A 21,452-nucleotide genomic window follows, 5' to 3' on the forward strand; every position below is an offset into this window, starting at 1 on the left:
CTCTGCTATGGTGACGAGCTTTTTCTTCTCGATACGAAGCACGTGGATATGACATTGGTCCCTCTGTTTTACCGAAGCATGCTGGAAGCGTGGCAGGCTGTTTATTTTCACTGTGATGCCAGTACTTACTCCCTTCAGATGTTTTGAAATGAACCAATATTTTTAAATCCTTTTTTGATGGGGTCTGTGGTGACAGATCTTTCATGCAAAAGTTTATTGATGTCGGCGTTACCAGAGTTGAACACCTCAGGAACCCCCTTGTACATAGATGGAAGCCAGCTGCTGATATTGTCGTGGCCACCAGTGTGAGGTCCATCAGAGTTATTGGCAGGATTTTCGCTGTGATCCTACGGACCTTTAAGCAAACCGGGTTAAAATGTGACCCAGACATAGATGATGCCCTCAATTTATCCCAATGTCCTTTCCCAAATCTTTTAATTTTATTTCAAAGTTTTAGGTTTTTTAACCAGATGGAGAAATCCTCAGTGTACAATCTATGTGTTCTCACCCTCTTTCCTGACAAACCTGCAGAGCTACAAGCTCATTGGCGAGCGCTGCTTCAAGCTAACGTTTCCACAACAATTTAAATGGCAGGTGATGTATAAAGAACCGATTGTCAAGCGCTCAGGCAATCTCCAATGGAGGCTAGTGCACAACATCCTGCCTTGTAACATCCTGTCCCACCGTATATGTCCTGAAAACTCGGAATTGTGCCCCTTTTGCGACACCCCAGAGACCATTTTTCACATTTTCATTGAATGTTCAAGGTTGTCCTCGCTTTTTGGAATCATGTCACGTGTGATCCGGGGGCTCGGTTTGACTTTTACACATTGTGTTTTTATATTTGGTTTCAATGTCTTGTATCATTGCAGAAATGAATGTCTTTTAGCAAACTTTTTGTGTTCTGAGGCAAAACCAGCCATCTATTTATTGAGGAAATGAAAACTGCAGAACACTGACGTTTTAGCTGATGACGTTTTTACTATTTTTAAAGCATTGGTTACATCACGTGTTCTTTTTGAGTTTGAAATTCAAGATCCTGTTTTATTTAAAAACCGGTGGTGTGCGAAGCAATCTTTATGTAGCATGGTTGGTGGTGCTCTGACAATCAATTTATAAATTTAAATATTACTTCTTTGTTTCCCATTCCTTTCCGGGTTTTTTTTTTTGATGCCTGTATGAACTTCCTTGCAATAAACGAGAAGAAAAGTCAAAAGTCTCCCTTTCCCTCTCCCTCCCTCTCTCCCTTTCCCTCCCTTTCTCCTTTTCCCTCCATCTTTCTCTCTCTTTCTCTCTCTTTCTCTCTCTTTCTCTCTCTTTCTCTCCCACCCTCTCTCTTTCTCTCCCACCCTCTCTCTTTCTCTCCCACTCTCTCTCTTTCTCTCTCTTTCTCTCCCACCCTCTCTCTCTCTCTCCCACCCTCTCTCTCTCTCTCCCACCCTCTCTCTCTCTCTCTCCCACCCTCTCTCTCTCTCTCCCACCCTCTCTCTCTCTCTCTCTCCCACCCTCTCTCTCTCTCTCCCACCCTCTCTCTCTCTCTCTCTCTCTCTCTCTCTCTCTCCCACCCTCTCTCTCTCTCTCTCCCACCCTCTCTCTCTCTCTCTCCCACCCTCTCTCTCTCTCTCTCCCACCCTCTGTCCCTCTCCCTCTCTTCCTCCATCTCTTCCTCCATCTCTCTCTCAGATTTATTGTTGTTGATATACAGTATGATCATATTGGAGGTGTGACCATGTGATTTTCACAATGCATATCTACATGTACATTACTAAGAGGGCATATGTTAACTTATTTTTCACCAAGTTCATTCAGCCAGAAATGTCAGTGAAGTGAGTGAAGTTGACTTGTGGGTCGTGGGATACAGTGAGCCGACTGGGATTGTAATCGCATTGGTGTTGTGGTTAAGGAATATGCATCATCAGGAAACACGTGAAATAAGTTTCGTTTCTTCGAGGGACTTTCCCTATTTTCTAATCCACTTGTGATCTTTACTCGGGTGGGAGCCTTGCTCCACAAACTACGACCCAGGGAACACAGTGGTGAGTCGCATCGGTCGGTGCTGTGCAAGCTTCTGTTGCTGGACTCACGACTCTTACAAGACGGTATATTAGCATCAATCTTAATGATCTGAAACACGTCTCGGATTTTGATCAGATGTCGATATTTTTAACGGACAAACTGCTGTATTTCTCTTGTGTGGTCGTAACGCACTTAATGTGTTGGTCAGCTTTGTCTACGTTTCACCCTTCAGTTGAAATCAATATGGAAAATGCATTAAATGCTGGATTTGGTTCAAGTGATACGTAATTTTATCATTTATTGTTTATCAAACTTAAAGTTTGACGAAGTTGTTAATTTTTCTTTTTTTCCCTGCAAATATCTCAACTTTAAAATTCTGTTTTTTGTAAACGGGAACCGATGCATTTGGTTATCTCATCATGAAAAGATTGTTGGAGAATTCAAATCTAATTGAGGAACTTGTTTTATAACTTTCTGGTTATATTTCTCCATTTTACCATGTGATATGGTAATTCAGATGTCGGTGGATATGGCTGAGAAGACTTTCTCACCCAGAGTTTAGTCCTTTTGTTGTTTGAGTTCACTGTCCATTTGGACAAAGATGTCATGCATTTAATATGACTTTATCTTATAAATATATTATATAGCCCCTCCTCCCTCCCCCCAACCTGAGGAAGAGAAAGAGTGTGGAAGCATAGTAGGAACAAAACAACTCCTTTAATTCTCCAGCTTGTCCTCTAAAGATTAGTGTGGGTGAGAAAGTCTCGACTCGTATCTGAAACTTCATTTCCCACTACCTTGTTCTAACGTACGAGTTCCTGCACTTATTTATCTCGTCTATCATCATGATAACTTCATTCTTCTATCTGGAACTTCATTTCCCGCTTGCTTGCTCTGACATGAGTTCCTGCACTTATCTTACTATAATTCACCGTCTGTCCGTCTGTCTGTTCCCAGGTACCACAAAAATGGCTGATCCGATCGCAACCATATTTTGGGTGTGTAATCCTGGGACCCCTTGGAGTAAAATAGGCATAAATATAATAACATGACCCCCTTGACAACTCCCATAGGGAGTGGGTGCTTCTCGTCATGATAATTAATATAACGTGATTTTCTTTATTTTTTTGACAAGTAACTTTAACACAGGAGGAGGCCATTAGATGCATGATGGTTGCCAACCTCTGGTTGTTTGTCCATGTTCTTTACTTTTATAATACCAAACATCAAGCAAGGAAGAAGCATGTATGATGATAAAAGTCTTTGGCTGGGGTTCAAACTCAGCCAGCGTTCAAACCACTCATCACTGACTCCCAGACTCAGAGCCGAAGCTCTATGACAATTCTGTCATCGAATCTGGTTTTTTTTTATTCACCACCGAGTCTCATTTATGGTTTACCACCGAGCCTGGTTTAAAATTCACCACCGAGCCCAGTTTAAAATTGTGGAGTTCTGGTCACCACAATTCAGGAAGCACATAGATGCCATAGAGAGGGTTCAGCGCAGGGCTACTCGATTGATTCCGGGCCTAGCTCGACTCAGCTATGAGGAGTGGCTGAAGGAGACAGGGCTTTATTCACTGGAAGGGAGTCTGTTACAAGGAGATATGATAGAGATGTTTAAAGTAATGAAAGGTACCGATAAAATAAGTGCAGATGAATTATTCAACTGAGTAGACAGTGATAGGACCGAGGGCCATAGCCTGAGAACAAAGAAGAGAAGAGTTAAAGTAGTAGTAAGGCAGGGGTGTTTTACTCAAAGTAGTTAATTTCTAGAATGGTCTCCCTGGAAAGATAGTGGCAACAGAAAAAGTAGATAAGTTTAAATTATAATTAAATAGGTACCTGGAAGTTATGGAGATAGAGGGGTATGGGGATGTTGACAGGACTTTTTGGTTGTTTGAACATTGATGGGTGACTGTGTGCATGTGTAAGGAGTGTTGTTGGTGGGGGTCTCGTCAAGAGGTGTTGTGCGGGTGATGTTGTGTGTTTTTAACCAAGCCCTTGCCCCCTCCCCTGATGGGAAGAAGAAAAAACAAATACAAAAAATTAAAATAAATAGATAAAAATGAAATTAAATAACAATTTGCATTTTCTTCTTTGGATCTTGTGTAGATAAATTATTGTGATGTTCGCGCAGACATGATGGGCTGAAAGGCCTCCACCTGTGTCTGATTTCCTTGTATCCTTGAAAAATTCACCACCGAACACGATTTAAAATTCACCACCGAACACGATTTAAAATTCACCACCGAGCCCGATTTAAAATTCACCACCGAGCCCGATTTAAAATTCACCACCGAACACGATTTAAAATTCACCACCGAACACGATTTAAAATTCACCACCGAGCCCGATTTAAAATTCACCACCGAGCCCGATTTAAAATTCACCACCGAGCCCGATTTAAAATTCACCACCGAGCCCGATTTAAAATTCACCACCGAGCCCGATTTAAAATTCACCACCGAGCCCGATTTAAAATTCACCACCGAGCCCGATTTAAAATTCACCACCGAGCCCGATTTAAAATTCACCACCGAACACGATTTAAAATTCACCACCGAGCCCCATTTAAAATTCACCACCGAGCCCCATTTAAAATTCACCACCGAGCCCCATTTTAAATTCACCACCGAGCCCGATTTAAAATTCACCACCGAACACGATTTAAAATTCACCACCGAACACGATTTTAAATTCACCACCGAGCCCCATTTTAAATTCACCACCGAACACGATTTAAAATTCACCACCGAGCCCCATTTAAAATTCACCACCGAACACGATTTAAAATTCACCACCGAACACGATTTAAAATTCACCACCGAACACGATTTAAAATTCACCACCGAACACGATTTAAAATTCACCACCGAACACGATTTAAAATTCACCACCGAGCCCCATTTAAAATACAACACCGAACACGATTTAAAATTCACCACCGAGCCCCATTTTAAATTCACCACCGAGCCCCATTTTAAATTCACCACCGAGCCCGATTTAAAATTCACCACCGAACACGATTTAAAATTCACCACCGAACACGATTTAAAATTCACCACCGAGCCCCATTTTAAATTCACCACCGAGCCCCATTTTAAATTCACCACCGAGCCCCATTTTAAATTCACCACCGAGCCCCATTTAAAATTCACCACCGAGCCCCATTTAAAATTCAACACCGAACACGATTTTAAATTCACCACCGAGCCCCATTTTAAATTCACCACCGAACACGATTTAAAATTCACCACCGAGCCCCATTTAAAATTCACCACCGAACACGATTTAAAATTCACCACCGAACACGATTTAAAATTCACCACCGAACACGATTTAAAATTCACCACCGAACACGATTTAAAATTCACCACCGAGCCCCATTTAAAATTCACCACCGAGCCCGATTTAAAATTCACCACCGAACACGATTTAAAATTCACCACCGAGCCCCATTTTAAATTCACCACCGAACACGATTTAAAATTCACCACCGAGCCCCATTTAAAATACAACACCGAACACGATTTAAAATTCACCACCGAGCCCCATTTAAAATACAACACCGAACACGATTTAAAATTCACCACCGAGCCCCATTTAAAATACAACACCGAACACGATTTAAAATTCACCACCGAGCCCCATTTTAAATTCACCACCGAACACGATTTAAAATTCACCACCGAGCCCCATTTTAAATTCACCACCGAACACGATTTAAAATTCACCACCGAACACGATTTAAAATTCACCACCGAACACGATTTAAAATTCACCACCGAGCCCCATTTAAAATTCAACACCGAACACGATTTTAAATTCACCACCGAGCCCCATTTTAAATTCACCACCGAACACGATTTAAAATTCACCACCGAACACGATTTAAAATTCACCACCGAACACGATTTAAAATTCACCACCGAACACGATTTAAAATTCACCACCGAGCCCGATTTTAAATTCACCACCGAGCCCGATTTAAAATACAACACCGAACACGATTTAAAATTCACCACCGAACACGATTTAAAATTCACCACCGAACACGATTTAAAATTCACCACCGAACACGATTTAAAATTCACCACCGAACACGATTTAAAATTCACCACCGAGCCCGAATTAAAATTCACCACCGAACACGATTTAAAATTCACCACCGAACACGATTTAAAATACAACACCGAACACGATTTAAAATTCACCACCGAACACGATTTAAAATTCACCACCGAACACGATTTAAAATTCACCACCGAGCCCCATTTTAAATTCACCACCGAACACGATTTAAAATTCACCACCGAGCCCGAATTAAAATTCACCACCGAACACGATTTAAAATTCACCACCGAACACGATTTAAAATTCACCACCGAACACGATTTAAAATTCACCACCGAGCCCGATTTAAAATTCACCACCGAACACGATTTAAAATTCACCACCGAGCCCGATTTAAAATTCACCACCGAACACGATTTAAAATTCACCACCGAACACGATTTAAAATTCACCACCGAACACGATTTAAAATTCACCACCGAACACGATTTAAAATTCACCACCGAGCCCCATTTAAAATTCACCACCGAGCCCGATTTAAAATACAACACCGAACACGATTTAAAATTCACCACCGAGCCCCATTTTAAATTCACCACCGAGCCCCATTTTAAATTCACCACCGAGCCCCATTTTAAATTCACCACCGAGCCCCATTTTAAATTCACCACCGAACACGATTTAAAATTCACCACCGAGCCCCATTTTAAATTCACCACCGAACACGATTTAAAATTCACCACCGAGCCCCATTTAAAATTCACCACCGAACACGATTTAAAATTCACCACCGAACACGATTTAAAATTCACCACCGAACACGATTTAAAATTCACCACCGAACACGATTTAAAATTCACCACCGAGCCCCATTTTAAATTCACCACCGAACACGATTTAAAATTCACCACCGAACACGATTTAAAATTCACCACCGAGCCCCATTTAAAATTCAACACCGAACACGATTTTAAATTCACCACCGAGCCCCATTTTAAATTCAACACCGAACACGATTTAAAATTCACCACCGAGCCCCATTTTAAATTCAACACCGAACACGATTTAAAATTCACCACCGAATATTTGTTATGATTTATGAATTTCAGAATCAGTACAGCAGTGCACCTCTCGTTTCAGGAGGCCTTTGAGTGATTGAGCAAGACATTTTGGAAACCTTTCAGGAATCGCTTTGGTCTTTCTTTCTTCACAATGAAACCGGAGCAGGAGCAGCGACGATTCAAGGTGAGGGTTATTCTATACTTGCCTGTGATTTACCACCTCCTTATCATTTAATGCAGTGTTGTTTAACTGACTTGTCAGCCAAGTTGTGGACCCCTTGACACACAGACCCAAAAACGAAAGGCCTTCAATTAAAGGGGATTAATAGCTAGCCCAGAAAAATTACACTTTTGTATCTTTTTGGAAGGAAACAACTGTGAATAAATATATATTGTTACAGATTTCAGAATCCGGTCTGATGAATACATCCACACATCCAGGTCCTCAGACAGTTATTTCCTTAAATGCATGTTCAGATTAGCCCCATCCCCATGTCTAATGGGATCTTAAATGTGATGCATTGAGAAGGGTGAAGAATAGATCCCCTCTCTTATGGGAAGCTTTTTTCTTTACGACAGACACGTTTACACACATTTCTTTCGTGAGCTCCGACGCCCACCTTTTTTTGAGAGCGCATGGGGTCGTCATGGTAACCGTGTTCCAATGGGGCGGGGTGAGCTTGGAGCGTACGGTACCCCGCGGAGCCTGCCCGGGGATATAAAAACGAGCGAGAGAAAGCGTGAGGTACGTTCTGTGAGGAGAGAGACGTTCTGAAGAGAAAGAGATACGTTCTGGGGAGAAAAAGTGAGGAGAGAATGGAGGGGGAAAAGCGTTCTGAAGACAAAAGCGTGAGTAGAGGAAAAGCGAAAGGAGAGGAAAAAGCAAAGGGCAAGAGAAGCGACCAAGAAGCGTATTAGACCGGCAGCCCAGAGGGTTTTGATCATATGAACGAGGTTCCAATATCTGAGTACAGGGGGTTTTAGGGAGTAACCTGACATGTGCAGTTATGGATTTCTGCCGGGCACCACCTGCTGCGTATAGCCCCTGGGGACCCTCAAAATGCCCCTTAAATTGGGCTAGATCAAACATTGGAGGTACCAGTTAAAACCAGGTTTAAATGAACAAGTACATTCCCCAGAGTGTAGAATGGCCCATGTAAGAAAAATTGTCCGCTGAATAAGGGTCGCCAGAAGCCCCTTAAGTTGGCCCTTTCGAAGAATTTGAGCAAGATCAAACATTGGAGGTACCAGATAAAACCTAGTTTAAATGAACTAAGACATAACCCAGAGTGTAGAATGACCCATGCAAGAAACTGTCCGCTGCGTTGACCCTTCCAGAAACCCCTTAATTTGGCCCTTTCAAATTACTTGAGCGAGATCAAACATTGGCGGTACCACGTAAAACCAGGTTTAAATGAACAAGTACACTCCACTGAGTATAGAATGGCCCAATGCCAGACTAATTCTCCACTGCGTTGGCCCTACCAGACACCCCAAATGTTGGCCTTTCGGGAGACTATGTGGAGGTCAAACGTAAAGGCCCTGAACTGTATTCTAGGTTGGTAAAAATTATAACAAAATCCCGACCTTTTTATTGTATTCTTTATTGTAATAAAAATCCACATGCCAAAGGTTAACCTTTATGTATGCTCGGGAGCCAGACTAGTACCACAAAAGCCTCGTAGCATGGTGGGTTAGTCGGTTGACCCACAATCCAGATGTCCGGGTTCAAATCCCAGCGATGGCATGCAGGGTGTCTTTCCTATCGATGGTTTCCATGTTCACGTCATAGTTATCCCATGCCAGCCCAGTGCCACGGTTGGGATTTAGTTCTGCACCATCAGGTGCATCTCCTTCGTTCTCCTCAGCCGAAAATGCAAACTCTGTCTCTCATGCCTTGACCTCATCATAACTGAGGCAGTTTCCCAGCCGGTTCAGGATACGCAGGATCAGTTTGGAGCCGGTTAAAGTCCCCAGTCCTAACCCAAGCACTATGTGCTTCCAAGGCCACACTGAACCCCTTTATACATTATAAACTGCATCTGATGACGTCGCCATTACCTTTCTCTGAACAGTTTCTCTGTTATCACCAGAAGGCTCACGAAGGCCACAAAGGAGTGTTCTGTATAACAGCAACACTTCTTCTGGGAGATCAGGTGAACATGCCTCGAGTGTCTCTACAGATGTTGGAGTCGGTGTTTTCCACTTGGGCATCGCCTGTATTACAGCGCGAAGATGAAGTGCTGCAGTGCGTATCATGTGGAGGTGCTTCTCATCATCATCACGTGGGCTTGCTCTTGCATCATCATCACAGATACCAGAACTGTACATGAAATTTCCCTTCCGATGGTCGTAAACGGATGTGGCAATTTTCTCCCCGAATTTGTCTTTGATTTTGTTCATCAAAGCCTGTACCGCGTAACCTTCTATACCGTCTACTGTCCCTCCTGCACTTGGATATTCTGCTTTATAGAGTTCGAGAATTGAAGTTGCAAGCATTGCCCGACGATTCCCAATCACCTCTGTCTCGATTAGTGCCGAAATAGTGTTGAATGTCTTGAAATGCAACTGCCTGTTTGAAACGTCTGCATTTTTTGGTGCAGCCCCCTCAGCCTCCTTCAAATATTCACGACGGCATGACTTGTCGTACTGAGCTTCTTTCGCAATCATATCAATCCCACTTCTAACGAAAGCTTTGACCCGCTCATTGCTACTTCTTGGAGCTGCTGCAAATATGGCATCACACCCGTCTTTTGTAAGGCACTCTGTCAACGGCTCTACCTTCTGGTTTATGGTCTTCCGCAATACAGGACAGAACATGCATGAGCCCCTCAACAAACCCTTCGTATCAGATGGCGGCAGCGAGCTTCTGCATCGTGTCTCAGGTTTTTTTAGAGGGAGGTTCACTCTCAGAAGTTGATGACGGTCTTTTCACAGCAGTGTAATTTTTGTGACATTTACTATGGTACACTGCATTACCCTTCTCTTGCTGCAGATTAACTTCTGTTGTAATATCTCTGTATCGATCAGACTTAAGTGAAAGTCTGCATTCATCCGCTCTCTTGAATGAAGCCCACGTTCTGTCATTGAACACTTTCAGTGGGCCACCGTGGCTTTTTGACTTGCAAATGATACAGACCCGATGAGACGCTTCACGTCTAACATGGTTGCCATCACTGCCCAGGGTAGGCCTGTCTGTAACCTAAAACAGAATGAAAACATAAGGCCTGAGCAGAGCAAACATTTCTGATGTGAAGGATGTACGTGTAGGCTACAATATTTCAATGCCTTATAGGTCTATTACAACTACGCCTGGGTTAGTGGGATCGACTAATTCGTACAAGTGAACCAACTTAGTGGCATGCATCTTGGGACATACCTGGAGTGGAACAACATCGAAATTATCATGATCCATTCTTGTCAGATCTGCACATGCCCTCTGAAAGAAATATAAACTATTAAAAAAAAACATCAAGCGTCTCGTACGTTCCAGTAAGAGATAACAGTGGATGACCTGAATCTCATAGCACGCAGGCGTAGCGAGTCTTCGCGCCAGCCATGGGACTATAGTCCGTTTCTTGTTCTGACTCACAGGAGACAGCTTGCAATAGCAATGAAAATGGTCGATTCTGACGTTTGAAACGCATTCTGACAGGGGGATGAATTAATCGAGGTATAGGATTGGTCTGTTTCTACCCAACAGTTTGTCCGGTGTCCACACCACACCTAACCACACCTCACCCACCCTACCCCCCACACACACACCCCCATAGTGTTCATGTGTGGATGTTAAAAGCGACTGACGTGAATGTACGGTGTCCACACCCCCTCAACACCCAACCCCCCCACACACACCCCTACGCACCCCCCCCTCCCGGAAGAAGAACAATGGATGAAGAAAAATACTCAGATGACCTGTACTCATGCTACTGTTGTTGTCAGCTGCCCATGTGTGAGTGACCCAAAAATCGAAAGTCGTTTTGTGTCCCGGCTGCTCGACGTGGACGCTCCCGCTAGCCTCACACAGGTAGATAAGCGTATGTGCGCTACATGCATGGATATGCCTGGTACGTGACTCGAGGCTACTGGGGAGGGGGGGGTTAGGGCATGAGCTAAGAGGCCGCGGCCGTCCGATGCACCAAAACAAGAAAAAAATTGCAAAATATTTTGGAATTTTGGCGCCTCATTGATTATTGGGGAGATGGGTGGCAGGGACATTCTATACCTGGTGAAATACTTTTTCATTTAAACCTCATGTTTGATCTAGCTCAAATTCTTCGAAAGGGCCAACTTCAGGGGCTTATGTTGGCCCTGATGCAGCGGACAAAGTTTCTTGCATGGGTCATTCTACACTCTGGGGATGAACTTTTAAACCTGGTTTTAAGTGGTACCTCCAATCTTTGATCTCGCCAAAAATTTTGGACCCTTTTTGGGCTTCTGGCGACCCTTATGCAGCGGACAATTTTTCTTGCATGGGCCATTCTACACTCTGGGGGATGTACTTGTTCATTTAAACCTGGTTTTAACTGGTACCTCCAATGTTTGATCTAGCCCATTTTAAGGGCCACTTTGAGGGTCCCCAGGGGCCACACGCAGCGGGTGGTGCCCGGCAGAAATCCATATCTGCATTTGTCAGGTTACTTCCTAAAACCCCCTGTACTCAGATATTGGTACCTCGTTCGTATGATCAAAACCCTCTGGGCTGCCGGTATAACAGGTGATGCTCTTCCTTTTCACAGATTCTTCGCACATTGGCCTCCTTGTTTGCCATCAAGCCTGGCCCGCCAACACTGGACAATGGTATCCAGTTTCCCTTGGGAGACAAAGTTCTTCTTTGCCTGATGGTGGGTTCCAAGACAGCCTCTGGCAACATCAAGGGTGGTAGTCTTGAAGGCACTCCACAACTCTTTGGGATCCCCTGAAACACCCAGATCCTTTAGACCCCCACTCAACTTGTTCCCAAACTCCTCAGCTATCCTCACATCCTTGAGCATGCCAACATCCAGCCTTGGCTGGGATGAGACCATTATATTGTATTTAAGCAGCATCTTCAGAATTATTCCAATAAGCCTCTGATCGGCATTGAGGAAATGAGCACTCCGGTCGACCCTGCAGTTCTGGATCATCCTCCAGTGACTATCAATGAGAGCATGATCAATTTCCTTTGCTGGACTCAGTACTCCAATGCTGGTGGTGTGCCAATGTTGCTGTGGGTGCTGAAACCATGACTCAGCCACCCGAAGTCCACAAACCAAGTCAAGGAACTTATTGCTATTCTAGTTCCTAGTTCCAGACCCATCGGGACCAACACATGTTTCGTCACCATCCCTAACAGTGCCAGTCAATGCATTGAAATCTCCCAAGGCTGGAAGAGTTTCTCACCTGGAGCATTGATCAACCACAGACCTGAGCGCGGCATAGAACATCTCCTTCACAGTGCGATCACTCTCCTCAGTCAGAGCATATACAGATATCAGGGAAATGGTACCCAGAGAGTGACAAAATCTCAGTCTCATAATGCACTCATTGACTGGTGTTACCTCAACTACCATTGGAGTCAGCTTGTTAGACACAGCTACAGCAACTCTGTGAAAATGGTATCAATCAGAGTGACTCGACCAGTTGTAAAGGTGTTGCCACCTACTATGATCTCACCACTATACAGTCTCCGAACCTCAAAGTGCTGCAATGCCTAGACACTGAAACTCAGATGACAGTAGCGACAGGGGATCATCCTCTCTGAGAGTGAGGACATTATCAGCACCCACCTGAAGGGACCGTCCTCAACCCCTTTCTTCTTTGGGTCCTCAACCCACCCCCCTCCCAGCTCCAAGTCCTCAACCCCCCCCCTCCCAGCCCAAAATCCTCAACCCTCCCCCCTCCTTGCTCCAAGAGCTCAACCTCAAGTCTTCATACCCCCTCCCCACCCAAAGTCCTTGGACCCACAGAAAAGTCTCACTTTTCTATGTAATATTGATTAAAATAAAAGAAAATAATTATTTCCGCTTTGCATTTACGTTATTTTTCTTTTGTTTCAACCAATTGTAATATTCAATCAATTAAAGGGAGGTTAAACGAACAAAATTGAAGTCACTCGTTCCTCATTGTTTTCTTACCTCATTCATTAACTCATTGACTTCAAATCTCATTCCTCTTTCCTCTCATCTCACACTTTTTCTTTCTTCCCTCAAACTTTGTAAACTGAAAACTTTTATAATTTTTCTCCCTTATACCTTTCTGTTTCATTCCTCGATAGCTCGCTAACCCTCAGGTCACCCCTCATCCTTACTCATGATCTACTTCTCTGCACTTTGTTTCTCTTGAAGGTTAATTGTGTTTTCCCCTCTCTTCCTCCACCTATCTTTCATTGATTTTTCCAATTCGTTGAATTCCGACACTTATTGCCATCAGATAACATGAGTTATATCATACTGTGATGTCGATATGATGGATGTGGTTTGTCAAATTCCCTCTGTGGTTAAATCTCCCTGAGGGGTATCCACATATGTGAGCATGACTAAATTACTTCCTGAATGAAGGACTATCTTTCCCTTCCTGTTCTTTCAATCCCTTACTTGTGTCCAGCATGTTTAGTGGCCCTGTGTCTTCCTCCACCCCTCCCACTGCTTACTCTCTCCATTTCTCACATTGTGTCTTCCCACCTTCTACTCTGTTCTGTGCTTTATTATACTGTAGCTGTTCCATGACTTTCTATGCTGTATACAAAAAAAATTCCTCACTTCATGGACCCTCAATAGTGTGACCTTGAACCCCCAGAGACACCCTGGTTTAAATACGTTACTTTAATGTCTCTCTGCGTTTGTGTGTCGACATCCTCCATGTCTCCCTTCCCTCTGTCATTGCATCACCATTGGAGGACAGGGGTCAAAAAGCCAGTGAACAAGATGAGTATCATTCCAAGGATGATGTCCAAATGGTTTGCTCAGCTCTTGGATTTGGCTTCATTTTAGCTTGACATCTTGCTACATATCATGGAGAAGTTGAGACAAAAAATCATTTGTTTGTACAAAAGGCAGAGCGTATTGTTTACATAGACAAAATGAAAATGGAAAACTATCAAGTCCAAATATCATCACCACGTTGAGGACGCATCAATGTTTATTATTGTGTCTTTGTTTTGTTAACATCTGACTGCCCAGCTCAGTTAAAAACTACAAGAGCACTCGGTAGAGCGCATACCTCTGCCCCGCAATGCCTGATCCACTAAACATAACGGCCCAATTTTTTTTAAATATCATGCTATATATCGTTTTTGGCCCGATCTCTCAATGGTGAAGAATCACTTAAAAAATTTAATAATTCTCGTATCCGGATCCGGATTCGGATTCGGATATTCACCAAAATTGAATCAATCCGTCCTTGTCACACAATCAACATGTCCACCAAGTTTCGTCTGAATCCGTCTATAACTTTTTGGGATATCGTGCTATAATTATTGTTTTTAGCCCTATCTCTCAATGGTGAAGAATCACTTTAAAAAAATTCTAGTATCCGGATCCAAATATTCACCAAAACCTAATCAGTTCGTCCTTGAAACACACCCAACCTGTCCAACAAATTCCATCCAAATCCGTCCACAACTTTTTGAGATAACCTGCAAACAGACAGACAGACAGACAGGGGTGAAAGCATAACCTCCTTCCACTTTCGGTGGTGAGGTAATAATTTCCACTTCCTCCCCCACCTTTTTTACCTTTCCCTCAATACTTCTTTTCCCCCTTTTCCTCGTAGTTTTTAAAAAATAATGTACTCTTCTGAATTAATACCTTGAATATGGTGCTGGAGGAATTAAATAAAGGTCTCGGTTTCTGGATTACGCTCAAGTGTGGACATACATTGTCAGCACCAACTTCCTACTGACACAATGGAGAAATCACAGATGTAGAGCAGCTGTCTAGTGCTTTCCAGAACACCTCAAACACTTGTGTTGACATTCTTCCTCCCTTGGGATCAGGATCCAACTGGTAATGAATAGCAACACCATTCATCATACAGAGGTTGGTAGTGTCAGCAGCCCTTCATTTTCAGAAGTAAATCTGTCTTCTGGCAACATTAAGATCATCAGCAGAAGACTTTGGCCAGCGAATCAAGAGAAAGGAATTTGTAATGAGGTTAATGTACTTGTACATTTGGTAATTTGGACAATGACCTTCCCATTTTGAAAAGGCAGTCTGGGATTTTTAATGTCTGCAAGGGAATGCAAGCAGATTTGACAGATGACTGAATGTCCCCTTCCAATGGTGGTGTGTTTTGGATGCAACATGCTGCCTACAATGAATGCATCAGGTTGACAACTGTTTTTCAGATCCTCGTGGAGGATCTCTAAGTCTTACTCACGTTGTTGTTCTTGTGGACTTTTTTATTTCACAGCCTACAGTTTTCATCGAAACTTCCTGAAACTTGGCATATACATGTAAAAATACCCTGCGCAGACAGTAACCATCTCGGATTTTGACAATTCCTCCTAGAAAAAAAGTTATGACGTCAAAATATCTCCGCTAATGGAAATCGCCCTAAAAAATTATCTCTGAAACTCGGCAAGCTTTTTGAATTCTGTTTGCGGGAATCGAACAGGGCATTAGCAGAGATGGATTACCGCACATATGATACATCACTATGACATCATATCCATTTTTATGATGTCATTCCTATTTTTTGACATTTTTTGTTTCACAACCCAGAGTTTTCATCGGATCTTCGTGAAACTTGCCATGTATGTGCAGAAAGCCCACGCTCAGGCAGTAACCATCTCCGATTTTGGAAATTCTTCCAAGAAAAAAAGTTGATGCCATATCATATCGCCGCTAACGGAAATCGCCGATACCATTATCTCCGAAACTAGGCAAGCTGTTTGAATTTTGTTTGTGGGAATCAAGCCGGGCATTAGCATAGATATAATTGATCGCAAACCTGATACATCACAATGACGTCATATTCGTTTTTATGACGTCATCATTAAGGGGACGAGGATCTTAGCTCATTCGAGCTTGTTAACCTTGTTATTAACCTCCGCCATCGAAGATCGGAGGTTACTGTTTTCACCCCTTTCTGTTTGCTTGTTAAGTTGTCGAAGACAACTTCTGTCACTTTGTACAGTTAAGAGTGTGTGTGTGTGTGTGTGTGTGTGTGTGTGTGTGTGTGTGTGTGTGTGTGTGTGTGTGTGTGTGTGTGTGTGTGTGTGTGTGTGTGTGTGTGTGTGTGTGTGTGTGTGTGTGTCTGTGTCTGTGCATCGATTTTCTCAGCGGTCCTTGTGTATATGTCCACGAAACATTTTGACATGAAAGATAATCACTCAAGGACTGAACCTCTAAATTTGGGTGAACCTGGATCAAATGATGACGTCACGAAAAATTCACAAAGTTTCAAAAAATCCCAATCATTTACATGGGACGAAATTTCAAAAAATCATTTCTCCACCATTTCTTGTTCAATTGCTTCGATATTTAATGTGCTTATGTAGGGTCATAATATCGTTCACCCTGCCATGTTTCAACCAGATCGGATCCAGATTGTGACGTCACAAAATGTTTGAAATTTGCATTGAAAAGCCCATTTACATGACAAAAAAATTCCTAAAATTCGAAAGTTTTATATTTTTCGCTCAAACTTTTAGGGAATGTAAAACATACGATTGGCCATTAGCTGACGTAATTTGATCAACTTCCGGTTTGTATTCTGGATCCCATCAGCGAAAATGTGTCATAATTTGGCCATTTTTGAAAGCGCGTATCTCCATCAATTTTTGTGATATGTGGCTCAAACTAGGTGAGAATGTAGTTCAGATATTACTCTTTCATGAGATGTCCAGGCCTTCGTTGTGACTGTTCCGGTTCAATAGTTCGTCTGACACCGAAAATTCGTCTATCGCGCTCAGGCGCCAATGGCACTATTCTGCAAACGTGATGTATTATTTTGCAGTGCAGGCCAGTTTTATAAACAATGAAAGGCCCTCCACATCATACCAATCCATTATGACGTTACCATCACGCAGGTGTGTCAATTTTCCGTTTTCAGTAAGAATTTTGCTTGTTTTTATGCGGAGGAGGTGGAGGTGATGATGGAGTTTTTGACTTAAACCATTGACATCACATTCCACATTCGAATGTTGTTCATGATGGCAACTAACTGAACTGTAAATGCTGTTTCTTGTGCTGTATCCGTGTGACTGCAATGAAGTTATAATAAATTTTCAAACAACTTTGACAACTTCCTCACTCCATGAGTGATTTGTTTGTTTGTTTGTGAACAGTATTACGGAAAAACTCCTCGATGGATTTCGACGAAACTTGGTGGGGGGGATTAGGTATGGTCCAAGGATCATGCCATTAGATTTTGGACTGGTCCAAAATCCAATATGGCCGCTATGGCGGCCATTTTGAAAAAATATTTGAATTTTTTTTTTTTTGCATTTCTACATGTTTTAAGTGATTTCCAACCCCCCCCCACCCAAAAAAAATATTGTTAGAGAAAAAAAATTTTGAAACTTTTTTTTCAACAAAATTTCGATTTTTTTTTTTTTTTTTTTTTTTTTTTTTTTTGCATTTCTGCATGTTATAAGTGATTTCCAACAAAAAACATGCCAAAATTATAATTGCGGCTCATTTTGGAACTTCAGGTGGATATACCCACGTAAAATCAATTTCTGTCTCAAGGAATCTAGTTATGACTAATGAATTGAGAATGTAAAAGTTAAAAGTAAAAGGGAAAGTTGAAAACTATAACTCTGTGAGCACTGTTGATGTCAAATTGAATGAATAGGATACCAGGTTCACTTGAGTGACCTCGCAGTATTGGCAGCGGAGGTTTTGCACTCTACCGAGTGCTCCCCCTCCAGTTGGGACTGCTATTGAACCCAGAGTGCAATATTGAAAGGCCAGTAAGCTCCCTCTAACCTATCCTGTCAGTCCCCTTAAATAATGTCAAAAACAACATTTAAGCCCATTTAAGTAATGAACAATATATTGTGCTGGCCTTGTACAGACACCTCATTCTTTCTTCCCTTAGTTAAGCAATGAAGAGCAGCTGCAGCTTTTTGAGGAGGTCAAAGCCGGGCGACTCACCATAACCCAGGCTGTTGAGTCGGCACATGTACTGAGCATGCAAGACACCAAAGATGATCAAGTAGTGTCCTGCACCTGTCCTGCACCTTTTCTTCTACATCTTTCTCTACACCATCCACAATCATCACCGTTTAATTCCACTTTAATCAGTGATCAACTTTAATCAAACTATGTTTGCATAATTTGCACCTTTTTGTGATAATTCTCATCATAACATCCATCCATATCATTCATATACATTTTCATCATCAAATTAAATCAAAATTAAATTTTGTGCTTCCCATTAAATGTCCAAAATAGATTTAGTCCCTCCATGAGCCTCGACACTGTAGACAAAAAATATATATATAATTATTTTTCTTTTGGTTTGTTCATCTCTTCCCCTTTTTGATAGGGTCGTCCCAAAAGTATGGCTGCTACTGAAGTTTACAATTTCAGTGTCTATAAGATCCAAAAGTACAACAAACGACAGAAACGTGTCATACAAGTGAGTTAACCTTGTTTCTTTTATGTGCCATATCTTATGGAATCTTTCCTCTGCTTTTAACCATGGAATGATGATAGGAAATCAAGACTATTTTGGGACATTGTAAAGAATTTGCAATGGTCCATGAGCTGCCTCTTCAAAAGGAAACAAAAGCCTGTCGTTTATCCAACTCAATAAAGAAGCTTTTCTTGTTCATTTAAAAGTTGCTGTTTAGTGGCACTAACTCATGAAGTAATCCAACGAACAACACTCGCAAAAATACGAGAGATTGAAAAAAGAAAGAACATTCAGTATCTTCATTCGCCTTCACAACTTTATTTATATTCAGCTTTACGAGGGAAAAGTACAGTGATAGCAAGAAATTATGTTTTCAAAATCCTTTTTCTTGCTATAGATCATTAACTTTGCACAGATCTTACAGACCCCCACCGATGCTCCGATCCCATAGGTGAATTTTCCTGATCGTCAGGTGTTCAACATTGCACAAGGTTCAATTCACAAACGCTTCGCCTTTGCCGACATTGCTGCTTGTGAGAGTGTCGAAGTACTTGGCATTGTCCTCATGTTCCACCGTCACCATGATTATGAATTGCAAGCCTGCTCTGCAAAGGACAAGACAAAGGTACGTAATGACTCCACAGAAAAGTTCCTGTGCTGTATGTATTTCCGAAGAAGTAATATGCATGGCTTGTGGCATCGATTGTATGCATTATGACGTCATATAGCTCCATTATTGCATGTAACTTTTTGAGTAATGTGAAAACTTCAAAGCAGTTGAGAAAGTGCGACCCCACCCTCATTGAAAAGCACAGCTATCACTTCAATTAGGATTTGTCCCCTTATAAATGCAGTTTCTTAGCCCCTTTCACCCCTTTACCCCACCATTCATAATAGATTTTGCATGTTTTCAACCTCATCCTGAGTGCAAATCGTTACGACTCGGCCTGCCCACCATCATATCCTCACTCGAGTACATCCAGGATTCGTGCGCCCTTCATGAACGATCACACTGGTGACCTGGTAAAGCATGGGATTACCAAATCTGGAGCTGCCAGCATGCGGAGAGGTGGCCTCGCATCCTTTCAGTGGATACGGTAACATCAGTTTGTTCACGTTTTGCTTAACTCCCGTGAAAGATATTGTTCACTCGATGTTCAAATAATCTATTTTGTTGTCATTTGTTGAAATAAATTTCACGATCCGGTGAGAATTTTTTTTCCTCTCTCAAGATGAGACTTTTCTCCGAAGAAAATTGACCCATGCATATATCAAATTTGCTTACTTTGTAAGCCATAGGACAAGGTACAGAATCATTAATGCACAGCAGGAAATATCTTATCTCATTAATGTTAAAAATTTGGGTCACCTCGATAAAGATCGGGTTATTTAGACTTTAGTATTTTTTTTTTGAACCTACTCTTTGTGGTGTCGTGGCCTGCGGGGGCAGGGCACGATGCGGGGAGCGTGGTGGAGGCGTGGAGGAGTGGTTTTGGAGTGGTCACGTGCCTGCACGGAATATAGGAGTTCGCGCCGCCTGAGGCGTTGTTGTCGTCTGCGGAGCCGGTGTAGTCTATGTAGTAGTGTGCATCCGGTGGGCAATAAACAGTGTTTGAGAATCCTCACGACTGTCCAAGTCCCGCTGCCCTCCGGACACTACATTGGCGACGAGTCTCTTCGGATCGGCGTGTACAGAGTGCCTGGGTTACGTCCGGATTGACGTGCAGTTTTTGGCCGGGGCGATTGGATCGCTGCAGCGAGTAACTCGGCGCACCTCGCGCGGTTCGAGGTCTACACCGGGCGAGGGTCCCAGAGAAGCGCATCGCGAGTTTCGCGTGCCGCACGCACAAGCTTCGGGGCCAGGCGTCTCGCCGTCACGGACGGCTCGAGGATGGCAGAAGGTCGGGGCATGGCGCACGGACGCGTGCCCGTCTTCATCGGAGACGACTTCGAATTGTTTTCTGAACAATTAGGCTGCTATTTCCACGCGAATGATGTGGACGATGAAAGCAAGCACAAATCTATCTTGCTCGCCTCGCTATCAACGGAACATTATCGGCTGCTGAGTGATTTGGTAGCGCCAGATAAACCCGGTGATGACGGGCTGTCGTTTCAGGACATTGTGGAGAAAATGAAGGCACACATGTCGCCGGAGAAGTCATTGCAGCTCGCTCGATACCAGTTCGATCACCTCGAGAAGGGTGCGGAGGAGCGCGTTGCAGATTTCTTGGCACGGGTGAAGCATTCGGCTGTGGCTTGCAAGTTTACGGCGGAGGAGCGTCCAGTGCGACTCAGAGATCGCTTTATTTCGGGGCTGCAAGATGCGAAGATGGTGGTGGCCATTCTGCGGATGCGAAGTGTCGACGTTACATTCGACTCAGCGGTCGGGACTGCTTCAGCTGTCGAGCAGACGCTCACGGATGTCCGCGCCATCGCCGGCCAGGACGTGATGGGTAGTTCCGGCTGGGGCATGTCGGCTGACCTCGGGGTCCACGCGATGACCCAGGTGCTCCAGGTCGCACGCGCGTCTGGCGGTGCGAGCCGTGGGCGCGCGCCGCAGTGCGGCCGCGCAGGGAGCGAAATGGACATCCAGGGGTGCTGGGGGTGTGGTGGTCCGCACCTGCGACGAGTGTGCCCGTATAAGAACACCGTGTGTTTGCATTTCACAAGGTGGGACATCTGAAGCGTGTGTGTCGGATGGCGGGGGCCGACGTTAAGGTCTTGGACGGCAAGG

At 43.3% G+C, this 21,452-nt stretch overlaps 1 protein-coding gene, 1 long non-coding RNA gene and 1 pseudogene across 6 annotated transcripts in view; 1 reads left to right on the plus strand and 2 right to left on the minus strand.

Annotated features, from left to right (window-relative positions):
- LOC147027647 (uncharacterized) overlaps window positions 1-21,452 on the plus strand; it is a 96,095-nt gene that overhangs the window by 41,315 nt on the left and 33,328 nt on the right. Inside the window, exons 1-6 of one of the 4 annotated variants that reach the window (XR_015057169.1) lie at window positions 1,836-2,099; window positions 7,233-7,337; window positions 18,179-18,295; window positions 18,629-18,721; window positions 19,170-19,343; window positions 19,616-19,815. Coding sequence is in view for 3 of the 4 variants with exons in the window: in XM_085877182.1 (XP_085733308.1) it covers window positions 7,305-7,337; window positions 18,179-18,295; window positions 18,629-18,721; window positions 19,170-19,343; window positions 19,616-19,815 (617 nt within the window). In the remaining variant the exon portion in view is untranslated. Of the gene's footprint in view, window positions 1-1,835; window positions 2,100-7,232; window positions 7,338-18,178; window positions 18,296-18,628; window positions 18,722-19,169; window positions 19,344-19,615; window positions 19,816-21,452 lie in introns of those variants that run through there. The other 3 variants (XM_085877181.1, XM_085877180.1, XM_085877182.1) reach the window with 3 other exon arrangements.
- LOC147027649 (uncharacterized) lies at window positions 8,936-10,800 on the minus strand (annotated as a pseudogene).
- Window positions 19,198-21,452, minus strand: part of LOC147027650 (uncharacterized) — a 34,576-nt gene continuing 32,321 nt past the window's right edge. For both annotated transcript variants that reach the window (XR_015057171.1, XR_015057170.1), the window contains exon 3: window positions 19,198-19,323. This is a non-coding gene — a long non-coding RNA (uncharacterized LOC147027650). The remainder of the gene's footprint in view (window positions 19,324-21,452) is intronic.

The sequence above is a fragment of the Eptatretus burgeri genome, chromosome 4, assembly GCF_056783735.1.
Source record: "Eptatretus burgeri isolate ZD-2024b chromosome 4, Ebu_testis_v1, whole genome shotgun sequence".
In the NCBI taxonomy this organism is placed as follows: domain Eukaryota; kingdom Metazoa; phylum Chordata; class Myxini; order Myxiniformes; family Myxinidae; genus Eptatretus; species Eptatretus burgeri.